We start from the raw sequence: 21,656 nt of genomic DNA on the forward strand, positions 1-21,656 counted from the left end.
AGGAAATTACACGTCAATTAATATAATTATCTTTAACATCACCGTATACCCCAAAAACACACACACTATGTCCATTAAATCCAAATGAACCTACTAACGATAAATAAAACATTAGTTTACTATTACTACCAAATACGTGTTAGACTGCGGAATATTCGTAAAGGTACATGTATGTACATTCTCTATGAATAATATTATTGTTGTTCAACTATTGTCAAGCCTTATTGTCTGTTGGTTTATTAACATATTGCTAACCTGTTAGCATTTTACACCACAGCTGTTAAAACACAACAGCGCTGTTACGCGTCTGTATCGCGGGAGTGGAAGCTAATTACACTGCAACTGTCCTGTCAGGGGCAGCGGAGGACCATCAGCCGCGGCGAACTCTTTGCCAGAACACCGCCTCTGTTTCCTCGCTCACAACGTTGGGCTGTACAGTCCGTCAGTGGAGCTGAATATTATTTGACAATTTTGAGAGCGGATAAAAAGCCAGGATTTGAAGCTAGCGTATCTAGTCAGGGAGGTTATGGAGCCGCCATCTGCTCCCATCGTTATCTGGGAACAGAAATAGGACCATCCTCAGGACCGTTCAGCATGGCGGAATCAACAGAGGTAATCTGATGCGGTAGTTTATCGTATTAATGTGCCTGTATATCAGTATGCTTGTCAAGGTTGTTATCTCATTACTGGTGGTGGAAACATCGTTTATCTTTTGGGGTTACGCGTAGGACGTGTGTGTGTAAACATGAAAGAAATGTGTATTTTCAATAAATGTTGAGAAGCGTGTCTAGCGTTGCACCTGTCCTCATAATGAAGCTCACCTGGTCTGGCGATGCCGTCGACTTTCAGTGATGAATTCAAGGTGTCGCAGCTGGTCGGATTCAATCCCAGTTAAAAATTACGAGGGAACGTTTAAGGTTACTGAAATGAGAGTAGATACCATAGCGTGAATTATTATCAAATGCAGTTGTAATGGGGGACATACCATTATAAGCACATTTACAAGCCAGGTAAACCAGTGCTAAACTTTACTGTCATGTACAGACAGGTGATACTTGTTTCTGCAGTTCTACTTTCTGATTGCATTTTACCATTCACTGTGATTTGATGATGCGAGCCCAAAACGCCCCTGTATCCGGTACAGTATTTCATACTGACATTCATATAATAGTTTTTAAGGATTTGAACACCTTGGATTGTCTGATAGGATGAAGGAGATAATACAACGTCCATGCAGACAGAAAGCCTTAACCATATGGCGTGGAATTAGATTTGTGGTATGCTGTGGACGTTCTGCACATTTAGCCGTTTAAGGTTCTCATCTACCACGCAGCATTATTCTCATATCGATTTTTGTGTTTGAACATTGTCAGTTAGACAGAATGCAAAACTTTCTCTGCATCATTACACACACACACACACACACACACACACACACACACACACACACACACACACACATATATCTATATATCTATATATATATATCTATATCTATATCTATATATATATATATATATATATATATATATATATATATATATATATATGAGTTGTGACTTCCCTGGCATAACTCAGTACAGCAAACATTTGTATGCATGTCCGGGCTTCGCAGTTTGATTAGGAGGATAAACATTGTCAGTAAGACAGGATGCAAAACTTTCTCTGCATCCTTACACACACACACACACACACACACACACACACACACACACACACACACACACACACACACACACACACACACACACACACATATATATATATATATATATATATGAGTTGTGACTTCCCTGGCATAACTTAGGACAACAAACATTTGTAATTTATTAAAAGCCATGGACAAGAGTTTCAGAATCACGTCAAGTCAGACACAGGTCCGGGCTTTGCAGTTTGATTAGGAGGATAAACTCGGAATGACATTACCGACACTTCTGAGTATGTTGCTTTGTTTGTTTGTAATCACATGCTGCATTGATTAATATTTCACTATATATGACCTCAGTGTAATCGAGTGATTGTTATTGTCAGCAACTATCACGTCGTCGGAATACGATGACATCAAGTAGCAAAGACACGGTGCCTGGTCGCCCGATCCATTAAATCGTCTCTTCCGACTGATAATTATGATAGATACAAAATGGGTCATGATGCTAAGAAATTCATACATGTTTCTTGTACACCATGACGTTTACCTTGGCATTATCAGACATTAATTTCACGTTGCTTTCAATTTAATTTATTTATTTTCCGTTTTGGTTTTTGATACTAACACGTTTTGTTTTGCAATTTGTAGAATCTAACTTCGCGCAAAGGATGTCTCTGTTTTAAATGTGAAATTTAAATTAATTTGTTTGATTGTTATAGTTAGTGTGGTAAGTCCATTCATATCGGATTTCTTGAATTCCACACTTCAATGCTGAAATGATCTATGTGTATACCGACGCCGTGTCAAGTGACACCGATTGTAAACAAACAAGAGGTTCTTGTTACCACCTACCTCTATTATATCTGCAAATTTGGAATGAGAATTTCCTATGACTTGTGAAACAAATCCTTTAAATACTTCATTCAGCAGTCTTGGCGTTAACTTAAATTGAATTTATAAATTTGTACTCATTTCTCATGTATGACTGGCAACCCTCCAGTTTCCGGCAAAATATATCATACAATAGATCAGTAAAAACTGAACGTTCCTCATTAACTGAAGTTTGGGCCTATTTGTCCGGAAACATATTCTTCTCTGAAGCGACTGGCTTAATCAAGATGAAACCTGGTATCTACGTTCTTCTTAAAGAGTATTCAAATTGATTTTCCATCTATTAACGTATTTTAAGTATTCGCAAATTAAAGTTCAAATAACCATGCATTGCTCGTCATCTGTCCGTTGGATACAATCTCAACATATTTGAAACCGCATAAAAATGATACTTTGCTGTTAATGATTCCTGCAAAGATATCTCCTAATTATAAATGTGAAGACACAATTCTGATCCGATTATGAATATGCCCTTAGTAGCAGCCTATTTGATCTTTGTTTTTATTGGGACTATGCGTGTCCATATTTGCAATATTTTATGCTCTGTAATTAACTTTGTGTGTAATAGTGCTCCAAGCTATGTTACAAACGTGTTTTTATCTTAACATACAAACATTCATGTTGACACTGTCATAACATTTGATAGCTACTTAGGAGAAAAGGGTACTATATTTCCAATGCCAAAGTGTCAAATGTTGTACATTTGGCACCGTTATGTCTATGTACATGGAATGGCTCCACATCAAGAACACGGTATGTGCATCTCTACACTGGCATGACAAAATAAAACGCGAACAGAATAACAACTATAAGTTGATTGCCGATTTGAATGAAGGAATTACTGACAATTCTCTCTGAACAAAGTACATGTTTGTCGCTATACATTTACTCAAATATTAGCCGTAGTTGCATACATTCTAGGCATCTGATCAGCTGGTTGTGAACAATAACAACAAAGGGACAACTTTCGTTCATTCGCTCAAACCTTCGATCAAACCAAATGAAATGGTTATTATTTGAAAAGTTACATTTTGATCAAATACTTAAGTTCTTCAGCAAAATAAACAATATCTCGCGTGCATTTGATGATCTCTTTCGCTGAATTAAAGTGCGCCAGTTCATAATCGAATAATGTGGGATGAGGCTACTCATATGATATGGCTGTTTCTTCTCAACAGACATTACAAAAATTACCACATCAGAAACCAAATTGTTTCTTGAAATGTTCTGAAAGTATCAAAGAAAAAAATATAAGTGTTGTTTGATATTACTGTTTTTGATACTGCTGAACCGGGACTGTCGCCGCTCCAAGTTCACTAGACGCTTCGCGTTCAGAATGAAAGGTCGCAAGTTTCCTTGACGATAAACCGTGTACAGCGCTTAGTCATTTGGGCAAGAGGCGACTCAATAGATCGGGTGGTCAGGCTCAGTGGCTTGATTGATGATGTGTCAACGTAGTCCGAAGGTTCAGATCGTTGCTCATAACATAATTGAACTGGATTGTCTGGTCCACAATCGATTATTTACAGGCCACTTTCATATGAATTAGATATTGTGAGTGTAGCGTTAAACAACACACACACACACACACACACACACACACACACACACACACACACACACACACACACACACACACACACACACACACACACACACACACACACACACACACACACACACACACACACACACACACACACACACACCACTGAACCACAGACATCCTCTTGAACATTCAACCGACCGTGAAACACATTTCCGAGAGTTCATTCTGTGGTAGTGTGTACTGACACGTGTGTACTGGTTGCGTAGGCACATTTGTCTAGTAAATGAGTGAGTGAGTGAATGAGTTGAAATTTTAAGTCATATCGGCAATATTTCAGCCATATCGTGACTACCAAAGGTTAAACATAATAAATACATTGAGGCTTACATACAAACCTGCCAACGAAAGACAGTAAAATAAATAGACTAATCACAGAAAATTATTTGAAACTAGTGTGGAATCATGAAATGGATACATAACATCACATACAAACGGGCTATAGATCGCCAGCAACTGAAGGTAGATCACCAAACTGGGCGCAGAGTTGTCTTGTCTACAAAGCACTTGAGCTTTGACAGATAACTAGTTTCAAGGGACAGCATTAAAGAGAGATACGTACATTCTGTAAAAAGGACGTTTCGTCAGTTATGATAAGGCATTACTGCATTATTAAAACACCTGAACGCCCTTTACTGTTAACCTTTGTTCAACTTTACTGATTTGTTAAACGCGATGACGTCAATGACGTCCTCTGTGGTTCTGAATCACCTTCAAATTACATATGTGTTAATAAATATAGAAAATTTGTGTCCGTTGTGAAAATGTATCGAGTTTGCCTTCGGTAAACATCGGGAAAACTGAAACTTATTTCCCTCGGAATATGAATTAGTTTTTCAAATTGAAGCTTGAGTGATATTTTATACACTGTTATAATTTACGCGTATGTTAGGGGGTATCCACAAGTACGTTTCATGCCTTGACCTTGGAGGTGTACATCATGTCCGTGATGCAGTGGAATCTGAATAAGAAGATTAGCATACTGTAGCTTGATATTTGAAGATGGAAGCGTATATTCAATACATGCAAATTTAATTCCTAATCGATCACGTCAGCCTCTGACTTCACAATTTGAAAATATAACAATATTAAAAGAAGGTTTAATTTCCGAATTCGGGAAACAATGGAGACTTCTTTTAAACCGCATATATTAACTTTCATATATTGAAACCATTTTTATCATTATACATAAAGGCTTCAACAAGATAGTTACAAATAATCACACTATGCACAAATGATCCTCCTAATACTCGGATAAAATAAAGTGAAGTACATACGATTACTACGACAGAGTGATTGTTTGTTGTTTAATGCTGCACTCAGGAATATTCCACCTACATGTACATGTATATGTTAATACATCTGGACATCAAATGCATCAACTCTGGACCAGACAGTTCAGTGACTGACACCCTGAGCACATAGGACGTAATTGGGATACGATGATATGCATCAACTAAGTCAGCGAAGCCTGACCACCCGATCCCGTTAGTGGCCTCTCATTATCATAGCGTAACGCTAAATGTCAACTCCTGTTAATGCTGGGCAGATTCAAGACTAATTTGCGTGCTGTGCATGCGATAATGATACATTATGTTTATCAGTAGTGTTGTTCAGTTGCAAACTTAAGGTTTTCCACTGAATGTGTGCTTACAAAATACCAGTGTGAAGGATTAACGTCGCGTGTAATATTATTGCACTTATATAGCGACGTGCATGCATGTGTGTGTGTCCACTTGTATTAGTACAGACACATGCCGGTATTATAGTGCCAGTCAAGTGAGATATAATACTGCTGTTTAACATGGACATACTTTACTACCACCCAGACATAGTTTACTGACTCTGAGTCGACCAGTCCCTGTTGTATCCCCTTAATGCCGAGCACCAGACAGGGTAACAAGTACCAAATGTCAACGTATTTCAGTAACACGCGTCCGGGGATCGAACCACCAACCTCCCGCTCTCCTCACAGACGCTCTATCTACTCGACCATGGAGGGGATCTCACACACACCTCATTCTGTCTTTGTTTGTCAAAAAAGATAAAGTCTTTAAACACAAGAGAAATATTATAATTAAGTTCATATTATGTATTGTTTGTATCATGATCGGGATTCAAGTTTTCCCCTTGCATACGATCTTTTGGGAACATGAGGTCACATGTTGCGAACATAAACGATAACATTCTCACCATATGCGAAGTGAACTTTGAACGACTATAAAACAACTGCCTGTTCTGTAAATATATAATGGGATTAACATCTTCTGTGAATAAACTGACAAAAACAGATGCTGTGGGACTGTTTCAATATTTATGTATCAATGTGTCAAATCAACCTAGAACAGAGTTTGCCTGTTTGAAATTACGTGGGCAGCTACGACAGCAGTAACTTCACGCAGTAACGGGTACTTAAGGGCAGTGCAAGGCAGGTTTTAATAAATCTATTGGCATCGTCGGCATCGATTACTGAAGCTGCGGTCATTTACGGTCATATTAGGGCAGTTTTTAGTCGGGATGTTGGCAGCTACTCAAGGCTTTCAGTGAGTGGGTTGCATTCGGGGAAGTTAACATGCATCCCCCTAATTTGGAAATTGGATTAAGTATAGTCCCCTCCGTCAGTTGTGATTAAGGTGGTTACATGCGCGGAGTGAGTTGGGTTTAACGCCGCTTTTAACATTATTCCAGTCATATCACGGCGTGTCAGCTTAATATGGGAGGAAAGCCCGATGTGACATTTACCACTTCGATGAAACCCACGAGCACGGGTATGTGATATGGTGCTGACAAACCTAGAAACAAAATTGGGGCGAACCGGGATTCGAACCCACAATCATAGGTTTCTGGCGTGTCCAAGGGACGCAACTTTGCACAGCGAATCGCGGCGCCTTAGACGACTGGGTCACCTGTACCCACTACATACGCTGATGTTGTGCAACAGGTGATATGTTTACCCCTGCATCGTCTACTGCCTCGATCAATACAGCGAGCTACATGCACGCAAGTTATCCTTTTAATAGCTACAATTGAAGCAAAACATGCTGTTGGAGTAATTCAACGCTGCAGTTCTTCTACACGGGTGATGAAGTGTCCCTCGGAAAGTGCCCGTCACGTGGCACAACGTGTGTTGGGGAACAGTACAATGCAGATTACATTTCACTGTCGATATAATGAATCATCTGTTACAAGCCTGTTCTTATTGCTACACCAATGGATGATTGCTTTGCTGCACTGGCGCCGATTATATTTGCATTTTAAGTTTCACTTGCAAAACACAATTGAACATAGTGTATTCTATACGAGTTCCACGTCGATCAATACCTCGCTCTGTGGAAGGACTGTATAGCGTTAATACCTCGACGCTAACGGCCAACAGATAAAATTCGAAACGATGACTGCGTTTTCCTGGCACCAAAAGGAAATGGTATTGATTTATTTCTCCTCTAGTATGTCTACATAAATGGAAGATAATCACATCTACTGGCCTCACGGAATAGCTTGTTATATGCGGCATGTACTTCCACTGATCGGTTTGGAAATTCTTAGTAAGTGCAGAGTATCGATGAGGTTATTCGTTAAGGGTGTCAGTATGTTATAGGTGTCTACATGTGTAGGAGGTCTTGATATGTAGGATGTTTACAAAAGCATGATGTTCACATTTGTATGGTGTTTGCAAGTCTCGGGTGTCTATACAATTAGGATGTCTGCATGTGTAGTGCGTCCACATGTAATAAGTGTCCACATGTACAGGAGGTCCAGATTCGAGGATGTTTTTATAAACCAAGATGTCCATGTGTAGGGTGTTTACAAGTATCTTGTGAATACATGATTAGGTCGTATGCACGTGTAGTGTGTGTCCGCATGTAGTAGGTGTCTACATGTATAGGAGGTCTTGATGTGTAGGATTTTTACATAAACAAGATGTCCATGTGTAGGGTGTTTACAAGTATCTTGTGAATACACGATTAGGATGTATGCACGTGTAGGGTGTCCACGTGTAATAGGTGTCTACATGTATGGGAAGTCTAGAGGTGAGGTGAAGTGAAATGGGGTTTAACATCGCGTCCAAGATTATTGCACTTATATAGCGACATGGGGAAGTCTAGATGTGTAGGATGTTTACACGTGTGACATCGTGTGACGTTACATGCAGAGGATCATCAGATTTTCTTACGTCACCTCCGTAACCGATTTTTGACGGCTACATCAACCAGAAAAATAAACCGTTTAGGAGTAGACTCAGTGCGCAAACTGTTCGAAACCATCTGAGAACTGCTCACCTTCAAGGACTCAGAGGAATTGGAAACAATCTTCAGACATGAATCCCGATTAAATCTTCGATTTGCTGATGGTAGGGCGGGGGTGTGGAGGCGCCGTCATGAACGTTACACCCAGTGTTGTGTACAGGAAGTTGACAGATTTAGAGGCGGAAGTGTCATGGTGTGGGGTGCTTTCTGTGGCAATGCACGTTCCAGGCTTCTTGTCATCCGTGGCAACCTCAACGCTGCTGCTTACCGCGACCAGGTACTGGCACCAGAACTTCTGCCTTTTATGGCAGCACATGGACCCGGTTTGACTTTCCAACACGACAATGGCAGACCCCACACAGCAATTTTGACAAGGAATTTCCTTCTGAATGCGGGAGTCAACGTCATGGACTGGTCGTCAAGGTCTCTCGACCTCAATCCCATCGAACACGTCTGGGATGCTCTTGGCAGAAGTCTGCGCACTCTCCAGAACCAACCACAGAGTTTGCAAGATCTTGGCACCATTTTGCAGAAACAATGGGGTCGTCTTCCCAATCATGTGTTCACAAGCATCTCAAGGTCCATGCGGAGGCCTTTTGTGGCAGTTGTCAACATGCTACTGAAGTTGTGTGCCATCAGATTCTCGTGCTTGGGACTTATGATTTAAACTGTTGACGTTATTACCGAATATCGTAGGTGCTTGGAACAAATTATGGTTACCACCGTTAATTAAAATCCTTCTTTGGACATTAAGGATTAAAAATTACCTTCACTGATACATTTGTCCGTTGCATATCATTTATGGGATTACTTTTAAAAATGGGAAGTTTTTAATTTGACTCAGTATATATAGGTCCTCGACATGAATAGGGTGTCTGTCATATGAATGGAGTGTCTACATGAAATAGGTATCTACATGTACATGTGGTCTATGTGTAAGGTGTGCTTACATGAACAGGAGGTCGACATGAAAAAATGTCTAAGATGTCAACAATGTAAGGGTGACTACACATATAGGGTGTTTACAGGATGTTTAGGTGTCAACATGCATAGGGTTTCTACACGAGTGGGATGTCTACGCGTAACAATTGTCTCCATGTATGAGCTGTCATCATGTATAGGGCGTTACCGCATTTTAGTTGTCCTAATGAATATTGTGTCTACATGTATAGGGTGTCAACACGAATGAGGTTTTACGTGTATAGAGTGTCTACATAAATACGGTATCGACATTTATAGGGTGTCAGCGTGAATAAGGTGTCTACATGAATGAGGTGTCTATCTGTATAGGGTGTCTGCATGTGTAGGATGTCTACATGTGTAGGATATCTATACGTATAGGGATATACTTGCATAGGATGTCTTCGTGTGTAAAGTTTTCACATGTACATGTTTAGGGTTTCTGCATGTATAATATGGTTTCTACACACACACGGTATGAAATGAGCAGAAAATTGTTTGCACATTGCGTGCATTGGGCAAACTGTATTGCTCATTGCACACATTGGGCCAACGGCCTGCCCAATGCACGCGATGGGTAGTTGCACAGATTGTGTGAAACATACACATGTAAAGGGTAAATATATGTTTGAGATCTCTATGCGTAGCGTATATTCGAGGATATATTCATGTGTATGGTTCCTACATGTATAATGTATGGGTTTTTTCAAACTGCTGCTTTTAGGTGTGTTTTTAGTGTATTGATATTTAAATCTATTGTTCATTTGACAATTATTTATAGGATATATAATTATGATGTTTCGGTCTTTTCAGCAAATCAGGCATCAGCTTTGTGAAACAATTAATATTTTAGCACTCGGAAAAGTCATAGTTCCTAGTTCAGGAAAGTACAGAACACAAATAGTCATTCGATGGACTTCCACTTTGGGTGTAAAGTGGCAGATGGTGGAGCTGATTTTACATTTGTAGTGGCAGATGGTGGAGCTGATTTTACATCTGTAGCAGCAGATGGTGGAGCTGATTTTACATTTGTAGCGGCAGATGGTGGAGCTGATTTTACATCTGTAGTGGTAGATGGTGGAGCTGATTTTACATCTGTAGTGGCAGATGGTGGAGCTGATTTTACATTTGTAGTGGCAGATGGTGGAGCTGATTTTACATCTGTAGTGGCAGATGGTGGAGCTGATATTACATTTGTAGTGGCAGATGGTGGAGCTGATTTTACATTTGTAGTGGCAGATGGTGAAGCTGACTTTACATCTGTAGTGGCAGATGGTGGAGCTGATTTTACATCTGTAGTGGCAGATGGTAGAGCTGATTTTACATTTGTAGTGGCAGATGGTGGAGCTGATTTTACATCTGTAGTGGCAGATGGTGGAGCTGATTTTACATCTGTAGTGGCAGATGGTAGAGCTGATTTTACATTTGTAGTGGCAGATGGTGGAGCTGATTTTACATCTGTAGTGGCAGATGGTGGAGTTGATGTTACATCTGTAGTGGTAGATGGTGGAGCTGATTTTACATCTGTAGTGGCAGATGGTGGAGCTGATTTTACATTTGTAGTGGCAGATGGTGGAGCTGATTTTACATTTGAAGTGGCCGATGGTGGAGCTGATTTTACATCTGTAGTGACAGATGTTTGTAGATGTTTTTACATCTCAAATTGTTGAGAATATACGCATCTACGACTGAGGTTGCAGTTTGTGTTCATTCATTTACTTACTCTTCGACAGTGGTTAAAGCGTTCGCGCGTCACGCCGAAGACCCGGGTTCGATTCCCGACATGGGTACAATGTGTGAAGCCCGTTTCTGATGTCCCCCGTGATATTGCTGGAATATTGCTAAAAGCGGCGTAAAACCACACTCACTCACTACTCTACGACACTCGGGCATCAGGTACAGCTTGTGCTACCGTGTTCATATGACATGTATTTGGTACCCTACAGCACCTCCAGGGAGGCTGAAACTTTCTGAGACGAATCTGTGATGAAATGCGTTGATGGAGTTTGTTGCTAATCATTTTTCAACATGATCCCTTCCGAGGTTCACGCACCTCTGTGGTGCCTGGATCCCACTAGAAGGTTTTCTCCTGGTGGTGTAAAACGTCCACCAAAGCGGAATGACTTCAACATCATTTGCATAATGCTTCTCATAAAGGTCATTTCCTCAAGATGAGGAAGAGGTGGACATCTGACGATATATGGAAGATGTTCAACGAGTTCAAAGACCATGCCATGCATTGCAGCCATGGCTATGTCTACAACAGACAGTTGTACATGCGCATTGTCCTTGTTTGAACAACACGTTTAGTGATCTTCCACGACTTTTAACTGTGTAATTTTTGCTTAGCATAGTATTGACCATTAATGGTCTGACCTTTCGGGAGATAGTCCACCAGACCACCAGCAGGATTCCTTTGTAATTAAAGCTGAATAAAGTTCTCCCCCTACGGAGGAGACGTGATATAGTTCCACTCCTGTTGTTTAGTATCTGGCTGATAGTGATAAACCCATGACTCGTCGATGGTAACAAACCGCTCAACGAGATCAGCTGGTTCTGCTTAGAAACGACTTGAATTCACACGAGAGACAATGAAGTTAGAACGCTTCTGATCTGTTGTCAGAAGCCGTGGAATCTAGCGTTCTGAAACCTTTCTCCTGTTCAGTTCATTCCTCAGAATGTTCTCATGACATATGCCTACTGCATTGGCTTAGAGACGTGTGGTGAGTCGTCTATCGTCCATAATCATGTCATGTATTTTATCAACATCTTACTTAGTTGTGGCAGTTGAAGGTCTTCCTGATCTTGAATCGATGTTCTCTCTTCCCCTCCTCTGCCCTCCTCTTAACCGTGACAAAAGAAGTGGAGATATCAGTTGGACATACTTGATGAAAGTGTGGTAGCACATTTTGTCCATCTCCATGAATAGAGAATACCTTTGATACCTGCAGAAATATGCTGTCTGGTTATGTTTTTTTTGTTTAAAATGCAGCAAGTAAGCATGGAAAGTATTGTACTAACACATAGAAACTGTTAAGGGAGAACTATTTATCTTTAGCTGTTTGGCTCAGAATCTGTCAGTCAACCTTCGTATACGTCCTCATTATGACATATTCACACATCAATAAACGTCTATCAAAAGATCGTGCCTAATGACTTCACTGACGCACGGGTTGTACACTTAGTGGTCACTGCAAATTATTCATTTATCTTTCTTTTTACAAGGCACTGTTTAAGGTTTGTGACATTCTTGAGAATTCGTGACTGCATCGTGTTTCGCGTCTGATTAAACTCGTCATACTGATTGTGTTGTTTTCTTACTGAACATATGCATGCTTCATAAAATCAGCTCCACCATCTGCCACTACAGATGTAAAATCAGCTCCACCATCTACCACTACAGATGTAACATCAGCTCCACCATCTACCACTACAGATGTAAAATCACCTCCACCATCTGCCACTACAGATGTAAAATCATCTCCACCATCTGCCACTACAAATGTAAAATCAGCTCCACCATCTACCACTACAGATGTAAAATCAGCTCCACCATCTACCACTACAGATGTAAAATCAGCTCCACCATCTGCCACTACAGATGTAAAATCACGATGACACGATGATGACCGCGTGCATGGGTTCCTGAAGACTCGTTCTAACCAGGATCTTTCCGGGGTAATTAACTTATACAATAAAAATAACTGTAATGAAAATGAGGGTGAGAGTTCCATTACGCGTTTCTAAACTTATAAAACATGTTCATTTCGATACTACTGTACAAGCAAACAAGAGAGAGGGGTCGGAGAATATTTATCACCATTAAACATGAGAGTGGCCCTTTTGCAGTGAAAATATACTTTATCACAAGTTATACTTCTCTCGATCAATGTTGTTATTTGCTCCAATGCATTTAACGTCTAAATGTATTGATGTTCAGCTGTAGAAATAGCCAAATTAATTAGCTCAATCATATACATGTATGCTGATCAAACGTACAAAGGTGTTTTCTGATAATCTGAAAATGTTAGCTAAGAGGAATATACAGTATGGAGGTAATTTAATGGTGGTAGAAAATACCAATTTTAACCACATTACAGAGAAATAACGTATCTCATCATTGTCCAATATTATATCAATTATGTAAGATAAATTCGAGCTGTTTCTGAGTGAGCATACTTTTTAAATTGTGTGCTCGAATCGAAACACTTTCATATTAGGTTTTACCTACGAATAACATTAAATTTAAAATTAAAATAACAACTTTAAAGATTGCTGGAAATGGTATACAAAAATTGCAATATTGTCAGTGTACGGTGGTGCTTGTGGTTCCAATTGTCACAGTAATGGGACGGTTTCAATGTTCCAAGTCGTGTTACGCGCGCGTGTTAGTGTGTGTATCTGGGTGTTGTAATCGATACGAGGCAATCGTTAGTGATTTTATAGGGATATATGTGTTTCACATCAAGAAACGAATCAGTAATGATGTGCTGGGAATACAGGAGTTCTCTCGAGTGTTTGAATGGCGTCTCCGAGGTAGGTTGTTCAATTAACTTAGCGACAACACACAACTGAATGCTCTTCGCTCGAGATTGGATGCCCTATGGTCATTACTATGAAACAAAAACCCTGTTACCATGGCGTTCGGCAACATTAGACAAAAACTCGTACAGAAAACGATTAACGTCTTCCCAGATGCCACTATTAGGTCGCTACTTCAACGTGGGCTGTAAGTTATATCACGTGTTCCTCTCCTTCACTCGTGGTTGTCTCATCATCATGCAACAGAATATCTCATGGTTTTACTGTAAGAATCAATTACTTCGCCTAAAAGCGTTCCACTTAATGTTATACATAACGGTATACTGATATTCACTTGTGCATTGTTCCTAGACCTAACTCATAGAATATTGCTGTTGTTGTGATTGATTATTGTGTTATTTGTGTGTGGTTTTATATACTAATGAGCTGTATCCGTCTTTCTGCTAATCTACAAAACATGCCAATGTCATTTTCACATGCATGGCTACAATAAGACAGCTTTAAGAGCTTTCAAATGTTTCAGATGGATATTTATTAGCTCAAACCTTATGATAAGTTAGGTTTGAATTGTGAACATTATAAGTTTGTTTAAAAAGGTTGAATATTAACATTTGTCTACAACATGCCCACTGTACTTTTAACAAGCCTTGTACAATGTATAGATGATCATTCGGCCATATCATTAGTTAACTTTGCTTATAAAATAAACCTTCCAATTCTATTAACTCGATCTTTTTTAAGAGGGTCTTCACTATCCAGTCGCATTGACTTTAGTTCAAGGACAAGGTTATCGTATTAAAGAGGGCAATCATCATAGGCAATTACGTAAGAGTGAGTGAGTGAGTGAGTGAGTGAGTTGGGTTTAACGCCGCTTTGACAGTATTCCAGTTATGTTTCGGCGTGTCATCTTAATGTGGGAGGCTAGCCCGAAGTGATGTACGTAAAGGTCAAAGCTATGGCTCATGGTCAGCATCGCCGCAGCGGCACAACATCTTGACTCGAAAAAAAACACTTGTCGGTGGTTGAAGACATTTTGCACTCGATATTTGTCAATCATCTGGCGTGTTTGTATGTTCCTAAACATATTCTGCCAATTTCATTGTCAATTTCATTCCTATTGTTAAGAAAAATATACCACATACCAGCTCGAGCTTATGGCGTTTATATTTCTCAGTTGCATTGGTACGTTTCAGCATATATATCTAATTTCACGGAGAGACTTTTGCGTACAACTAAGCATTCCAGTCAGTGCCCTCACCACATAAGGCCTGGTTAACTTATTTCAGAAATTGTATTTCTACCCTTTTCGCGAACACCTGATGTCATCACTGAATTTCAGTGATCCATTACGCCCTATTGAAATCTGTTTCGGAATATATTCAATGCTGATTATTATCTTGAATTCTCTATCGATGACACGCTGAATGTTAACAAGCGGCTGCAGGTATGTTTGAAAATTACGACTGATCTAATTTCAGTACATCAGTTTGCTAACAACTGCTTTATATTGCATTTGTTAGACGTTCTTACGCATCACATACTCTTCAGGTTATGAATATCTTTGTCATCAGTTTGAATCCATCAAATAATTTTCCAATTTTTGTATACCATTTCCAGCAATCTTTAAAGTTGTTATTTTAATTTTAAATTTAATTTTATTCGTAGGTAAAACCTAATATGAAAGTGTTTCGATTCGAGCACACAATTTTAAAAGTATGCTCACGCTGAAACAGCTCGAATTTATCTTACATAATTGATATAATATTGGACAATGATGAGATACGTTATTTCTCTGTAATGTGGTTAAAACTGGTATTTTCTACCACCATTAAATAACCCCCATACTGTATACTCCTCTTAGCTAACATTATCAGATTATCAGAAAACACCTTTGTACGTTTGATCAGCATACATGTATATGATTGAACTAATTAATTTGGCTATTTCTACAGCTGAACATCATTACATTTAGACGTTAAATGCATTGGAGCATATAACAACATTGATCGAGACAAGTATAACTTGTGATAAAGTATATTTTCACTGCAAAAGGGCCACTCTCATGTTTAATGGTGATAAATATTCTCCGACCCCTCTCTCTTGTTTGGTCAGTAGTATCGAAATGAACATGTTTTATAAGTTTAGAAACGCGTAATGGAACCCTCATTTTCATTACAGTTTTTTTTTTATTGTATAAGTTAATTACCTCGGTAAGGTCCTGGTTAGAACGAGTCTTTAGCAACCCATGCACGCGGTCATCATCGTGTCCTCGTATCCCAATAGCGGAGATCCATGTTCGTGATGCTGATCATGGAATGTCTGGTCCAACCTAGATTATGTCATATAAAAAGTACGTTACGTCAAAATACCCGTGAAGATTCGCGTCAGAATAACTTTTCAGCAACCCATGCGTGCCGTAAAAGGCGACTATGTTTGTCGTAAGAGGCGACTAACGGGATCGGGTGGTCAGGCTTGCTGACTTGGTTGATGCATGTCATCGTATCCCAATTGCGTGGACCAATGCTCATGATGTCAAGCACAGGATTGTCTTCTCCAGACTCGATCATTTAGAGACCGCCGTCATATAGCTGGAATATTGCTGTGTGCGGCGTTAAAAAATAATTAAACAAACAAATAAAAGTTATATTTTATTTACAAACCTTCATATGAAATGTTGGACCAGGGACAGTGTTAATAAAAACAAGAAGAAACACAATCAAGCACTTCTTTCTGGTATTGCATGGTTGTTGTTTTTTACCAGAAAAAGCGAATGTCCAGCAGTTGCTTCAAATATTCTCCTTAAAATGCCAAATATCTGATCCCATATCACTGGCACTCTGTGCAATCTGCGGAAGTGCAGCGTTCAGAAAACACTTTTGATCGTTTCAATGAGATCAACACGCGACACCTAGTGAAAATGACAGATGGCAAGCCATATGATTGATTGAATCCAGTGTCTCGCAGCGTAACGTCGCACGTCAACTTAACGTCCTCAGGAACACCCTAAAGTTCTTGAAAAAAATAATTATGCTTCAGACTGGTGAAAAGAAAGAGAAATTGCCTGCTACAAAACAAATATCTGATTGTGTATCTGTAACTGAAAAGATAATTGATCTCAATACAAAAACCATGGGTTGCTGAAGACGGGTACTATTCTGAATCTTTTAACGAGGCAATTGTAACTATGACATTTTGTTTGATATATCCGTGGCTGTTTTTCATTCATATGAGGTTAACTCATTGTGAGAAACTATTTAACCGATCCAACAAATTATGTAGATGCGCCATCATGATTGACAGGAATGACTTTGAGGGGGATAATTTGAACAGTTTCAATACGTCAGCCCTTTATGACGTAACTTGTTTGTTTGTCTGTTAATTAACGCCGCACTCCGCAATGGTCCAGATTTGTGACGGCGGTCTGTAAATAATCGAGTCTGGACGGGACAATCCGGTGATTGACATCATGAGCATCGAGACACGCAATTCGGATACGATGACATGCATCACCTAAGTCAGCGAGCCTTACCACCCGATCCCGTTAGTTGCACTCTTAGGACAAGCAATTTTAAGTCGCCTTTTACTGCAAGCACGAGTTGCGGAAGACCAATTATAACCCGGCTCTTCACGGGTATTTTGACGTAACTGAAAAAGCGTACTTTCTACCTTTGATCTTTCAGAGAAGCATTTTGGTTAATAAACATGATAAGGCCCAATACAACTTGAATTGCCCCTGATATAGTGAATAGTGTGAATATTACGTGGAAAGTGAATAGCTAGGACAACATCGCCCTCATGTTGACTAGCGGCTTGTAATCGGTCGTAAATTCCTCTGAATTCACATCATCACCTGTTTATATCACTGTATAAAGGTGTGCTTCTGCACATGTGGTATTCATGCTATTTGTTTCTTTAGTCTTTTGACGCTGCTTTTAGCAATATCACGGCAACATGTAAAGAATGGAGTCTTTGCTTGGCAACCAAATCAGATCGTGACATAAAATAAACTGTGTTTTGTTTCAGCACTTCGGTGGCGAGGACGACACACCTGTAAGCATGTTCCACTACATCAACAGGAAAGCACTGGCTTCTTTCGAGCTCATCTTCTGTATCTCTGGCCTCGTGACAAACTTTGTAGTCATCGCCGGCATCCTGCTGGAGCCCAAACTACGTCGATCCTCCAAACACTTTATCATAGTGAATATCTGCATCGTTTGCCTGATCCAGATTGGGGTGCTAGGCACGACCAACACATACAGCTCTATTACAAACCATTACATAGTGGGACCAGATAACTGCTTCTCAATCGTATTAGAAGCTATCGGTTACTTTAACGTGTCAGTGGTATTAATGTTGGTAACTGCTTTGTGTATTGACGCATACCTAGACATGCTCCTCCCGCACACGACGGGCAAGAAGATCCGAGTGTGTGTTGCCACCGAGTTGATCCTGTGCAGCTGGTTCGGGAGTGCCATCCTCATCGTGCCCCTCGTGGTGTACGGAAAGATCGAGCCGACTTCCTGTGACTTCAACCTGAAGGAGAAGTACCGCACCATGCTCGGCCTCCTCCACTACCTACCCCAGGCAGTCATCGTATTCTTCCTAGGCTCGCTGCTCTTACTCTGCACAATAATCAAACGTGGCCGGGATTCGCTTACACAACGACCTAACGAGTTCCCGATCGATATCCTTGTGGCTTGTCTTATTGTCATTACTCTCAACCTCCCATTCTCTGTGTTCTCCACGGCCTTCAACTACTGCTCCAAGGAGGACGGCGACGCTTGTGCATCAATGTACACATTCTGGGCGGTGTCCTCCAGGCTAAGTTTCTCCACGTTTGTGGTGCTTCCTTATGTATGGATGCTCAGCAAGGTCATCAGACAAAGCCTACACCGTGTTTTGTGCTGCTGCTCCAAACAACCCAACCTTAACAGAAACAGCTACGTCAGCGTTTACACTGACAACGACCTAAGACTGTAGATATATTAGCAACAACACATGTAAGATCATGATTGACCATACATACTTTACATAAGGTAGTTATATGAGGCAATGACTGTTCTGCTGTGCTTCCGAACATGCTATACTGTCCGAAAGGAATCTGACAAAGATCACCCTTTGGCATGGCAAGGTCTTGCATTGACAGATATCATCTTTAAATATACACCCCTCATCATACCTTTATGGTTTAGAGCTAGGTCCGCAGCCAATCAGCATTGTCTTTATACACACGCTTAACCTATGATTGTGAGTTCGAATCACGGTTCGCCCCGATTATGTTTCTAGGTTTGTCAGCACCATACCCGTGCTCATGGGTTTCACCCCACATTCAGCTGACACGCTGTGATGTAACTGGAATACTGTTAAAAGCGGCGTTAAACCAAACTCACTCACTCACTTATACACGCACTGCTTGTCTATCAAGATAGCTTGGATTTAGGACAAGAAAAAAATGTTTTTCAGAAAATACTGGAAGATATTTTTAAGTGTTAGAAGTCGCGGTCATCGCATCCTGGCACGCATCGCTGTACAGCGAATTGAGGTGCCTTTGGTCACAAGGCTGCCCTTGTCCTCAAGTGCATAACTATTTGTTTATTTTAAACGCCGCACTCGGCAATATTCCAACTTTCTGATGGCTGTATGTACATAATCGAATCTGGACCAATTAATCCTATGAGTGACATTATGAGCTACGATCTTGTGTTTGTTCGTAGTTGGACGCCGCACTCAGCAATATTCTAGCTATGAGACGGCGGTCTGTAAATAATCGAGTCGAGTACAGACAATCCAGTGACGGACAACATGAGCATCAATCTACGCCATTTGGATACGATGATATGCATCAACAAAGTCAGTCGTTAGTCGCCTCTTAGGACAAACATAGTCGCCTCATACGACAAACATAGTCGCCTCTTACGGCCAGCCTGGGCTGCTGAAGACCTATTTTCTTCCAAGATCTTCTCGGATCATCGATCTACGCAATAGGGATACGATGACATTCATCAACCAAGTCAGTGAACCTGACCACCCGATCCCTTTAATCTCAGCATGGGTTGCAGAAGATCATTTCTAACCCGGATTCCCACTAGGTCACATGCCTAAATGAATTATGGTTGGGAGCTAAATGATTGTACAAACAACGGGGTACATATACTGTTCCATTTTGCTATTTAATGTGTCTGTTGTTCAGACGTTTCAGTGTGTTTAAGCGATGTGTACTTTTGAATATTCATATTTATCAAATGCTATTATATGTTATAGCCATCGTTTTTACGCCATTGAATTTGTACATATTGTCGACATGTATCTATTCAACTGACCCATGTCGTTTTAATCTGTTTCTCCTAAAGGAAGCATTTCAGCTGTGTTATCTCCCACAATGTACAGCCATATGTCGTTTCATACAGTTCCGATTATCATTCTCTAAATCTCCGGGGCTCACATTTCGGTAAACCTACTTTAACCCCTGGATCCATTCACGTGGTTCTCGCTATCTTAAATTACCCGCCCTTGTCATTAACATTGTACCGACCAGTCCAACGTCGAGATAAGGAACGAGGAAATGGGTACCGGAAGTGGACATGAAGACACCCTTTATTAATGACATTGTAGATTTTTTGCAACAAGCAATGGTGTATTAGTATAAGTACTCTACAGACTGAGTTATTTATGCTGCTTTTTGCAGATGATATTGTAGTAACAGTTATTGGTCTTCAAAAGAGATTAGATAAACTTTCCCAATTTTGTGATAAATGGCAGCTTCAAATAAATAATTTCAAGAGCAAGGTAATTGTCGAGCAAGGTGGTCAATTAAAGAAATATGAATTATTTTCTCTAAATACATGTCAGTTGAAATTGTTTCAGTGTATAAGGATTTAGGTGTACATTTTTCAAGCTCTGGTTCATGGTTTAAAACACAGAATACTTTAACACTTCAGTTTTGAAGTCACTAAGAAAAAATATTATTGATTTTCATAAGTTACCTTTACATGTTTTGACTCATTTATTTGATGTCAAGCTTCTACCAAACTTGTTGTATGGCAGTGAAGTCGGGGGGTTCATCCTTCGCCGGATATTAATACATTTCATGATAATTTCTGTAAACAGCTTTTACATTTAAGACGGAGTACCTCTAATATTGTTGCAAGGGGGGATGTAGGTCGTTATTCACTTAAAGTAAACCAATATATGAAAATTATTAAATATTGGACTAGATTGATATTTCAAACTGATAATCCCTTTTTGAAACATGTTTATGATTATCAAGTGTCCTTGGCGGATAAAGGTATTGAATGTTTGGCTTTTCATATAAAACAATTATTATCATCATATGGTTTTTGTTCTGTCTGATGTAATCACGATGTTCCAAATGTAAATAAGTTCATCGTTTGTTTGTTTTAAGCAAAGATGTATAGAAAAAGATCAGCAAACTTTGTTAAGTAAATCAAAAACATTTTCCAAACTTACAATGTAAGATATTTAACATCAATACCTGTTAGAGTAAGTCAATTTGCTCTTAGTTCTTTCCGTTGTTCTAGTCATAACCTAATGCTTAAAGAAGGTAGAAAGAATGGTCTTTCTAGAGATGAACGCTTATGTCAATTTTGTATAGTCCGTGTAATTGAAACTGAATATCATTTCTGCATTGAATATCAATTTTACTCAGATCAGCAAAATAGTCTTATACTAAAGTATTACCATTCACAACCTTCATTTGACACGGTTTGCACTCTTATGTCTTGCCAAAATGAATATGTTATTA

The 21,656-nt window shown here is 39.7% G+C and overlaps 1 protein-coding gene across 1 annotated transcript; it reads left to right on the top strand.

Annotated features, from left to right (window-relative positions):
- Positions 1-392: 392 nt before the first annotated feature.
- On the top strand, positions 393-21,343 carry LOC139462642 (rhodopsin-like). The gene is made up of 2 exons (XM_071244476.1): positions 393-612; positions 17,918-21,343. Exons 1-2 carry the CDS (start codon positions 595-597, stop codon positions 18,872-18,874), a joined length of 975 nt encoding a protein of 324 aa, XP_071100577.1. The 5' UTR covers positions 393-594; the 3' UTR covers positions 18,875-21,343.
- Positions 21,344-21,656: the final 313 nt, after the last annotated feature.

This window comes from Haliotis cracherodii, unplaced genomic scaffold, assembly GCF_022045235.1.
Source record: "Haliotis cracherodii isolate W230 unplaced genomic scaffold, xgHalCrac1.p SCAF_1, whole genome shotgun sequence".
In the NCBI taxonomy this organism is placed as follows: Eukaryota; Metazoa; Mollusca; class Gastropoda; order Lepetellida; family Haliotidae; genus Haliotis; species Haliotis cracherodii.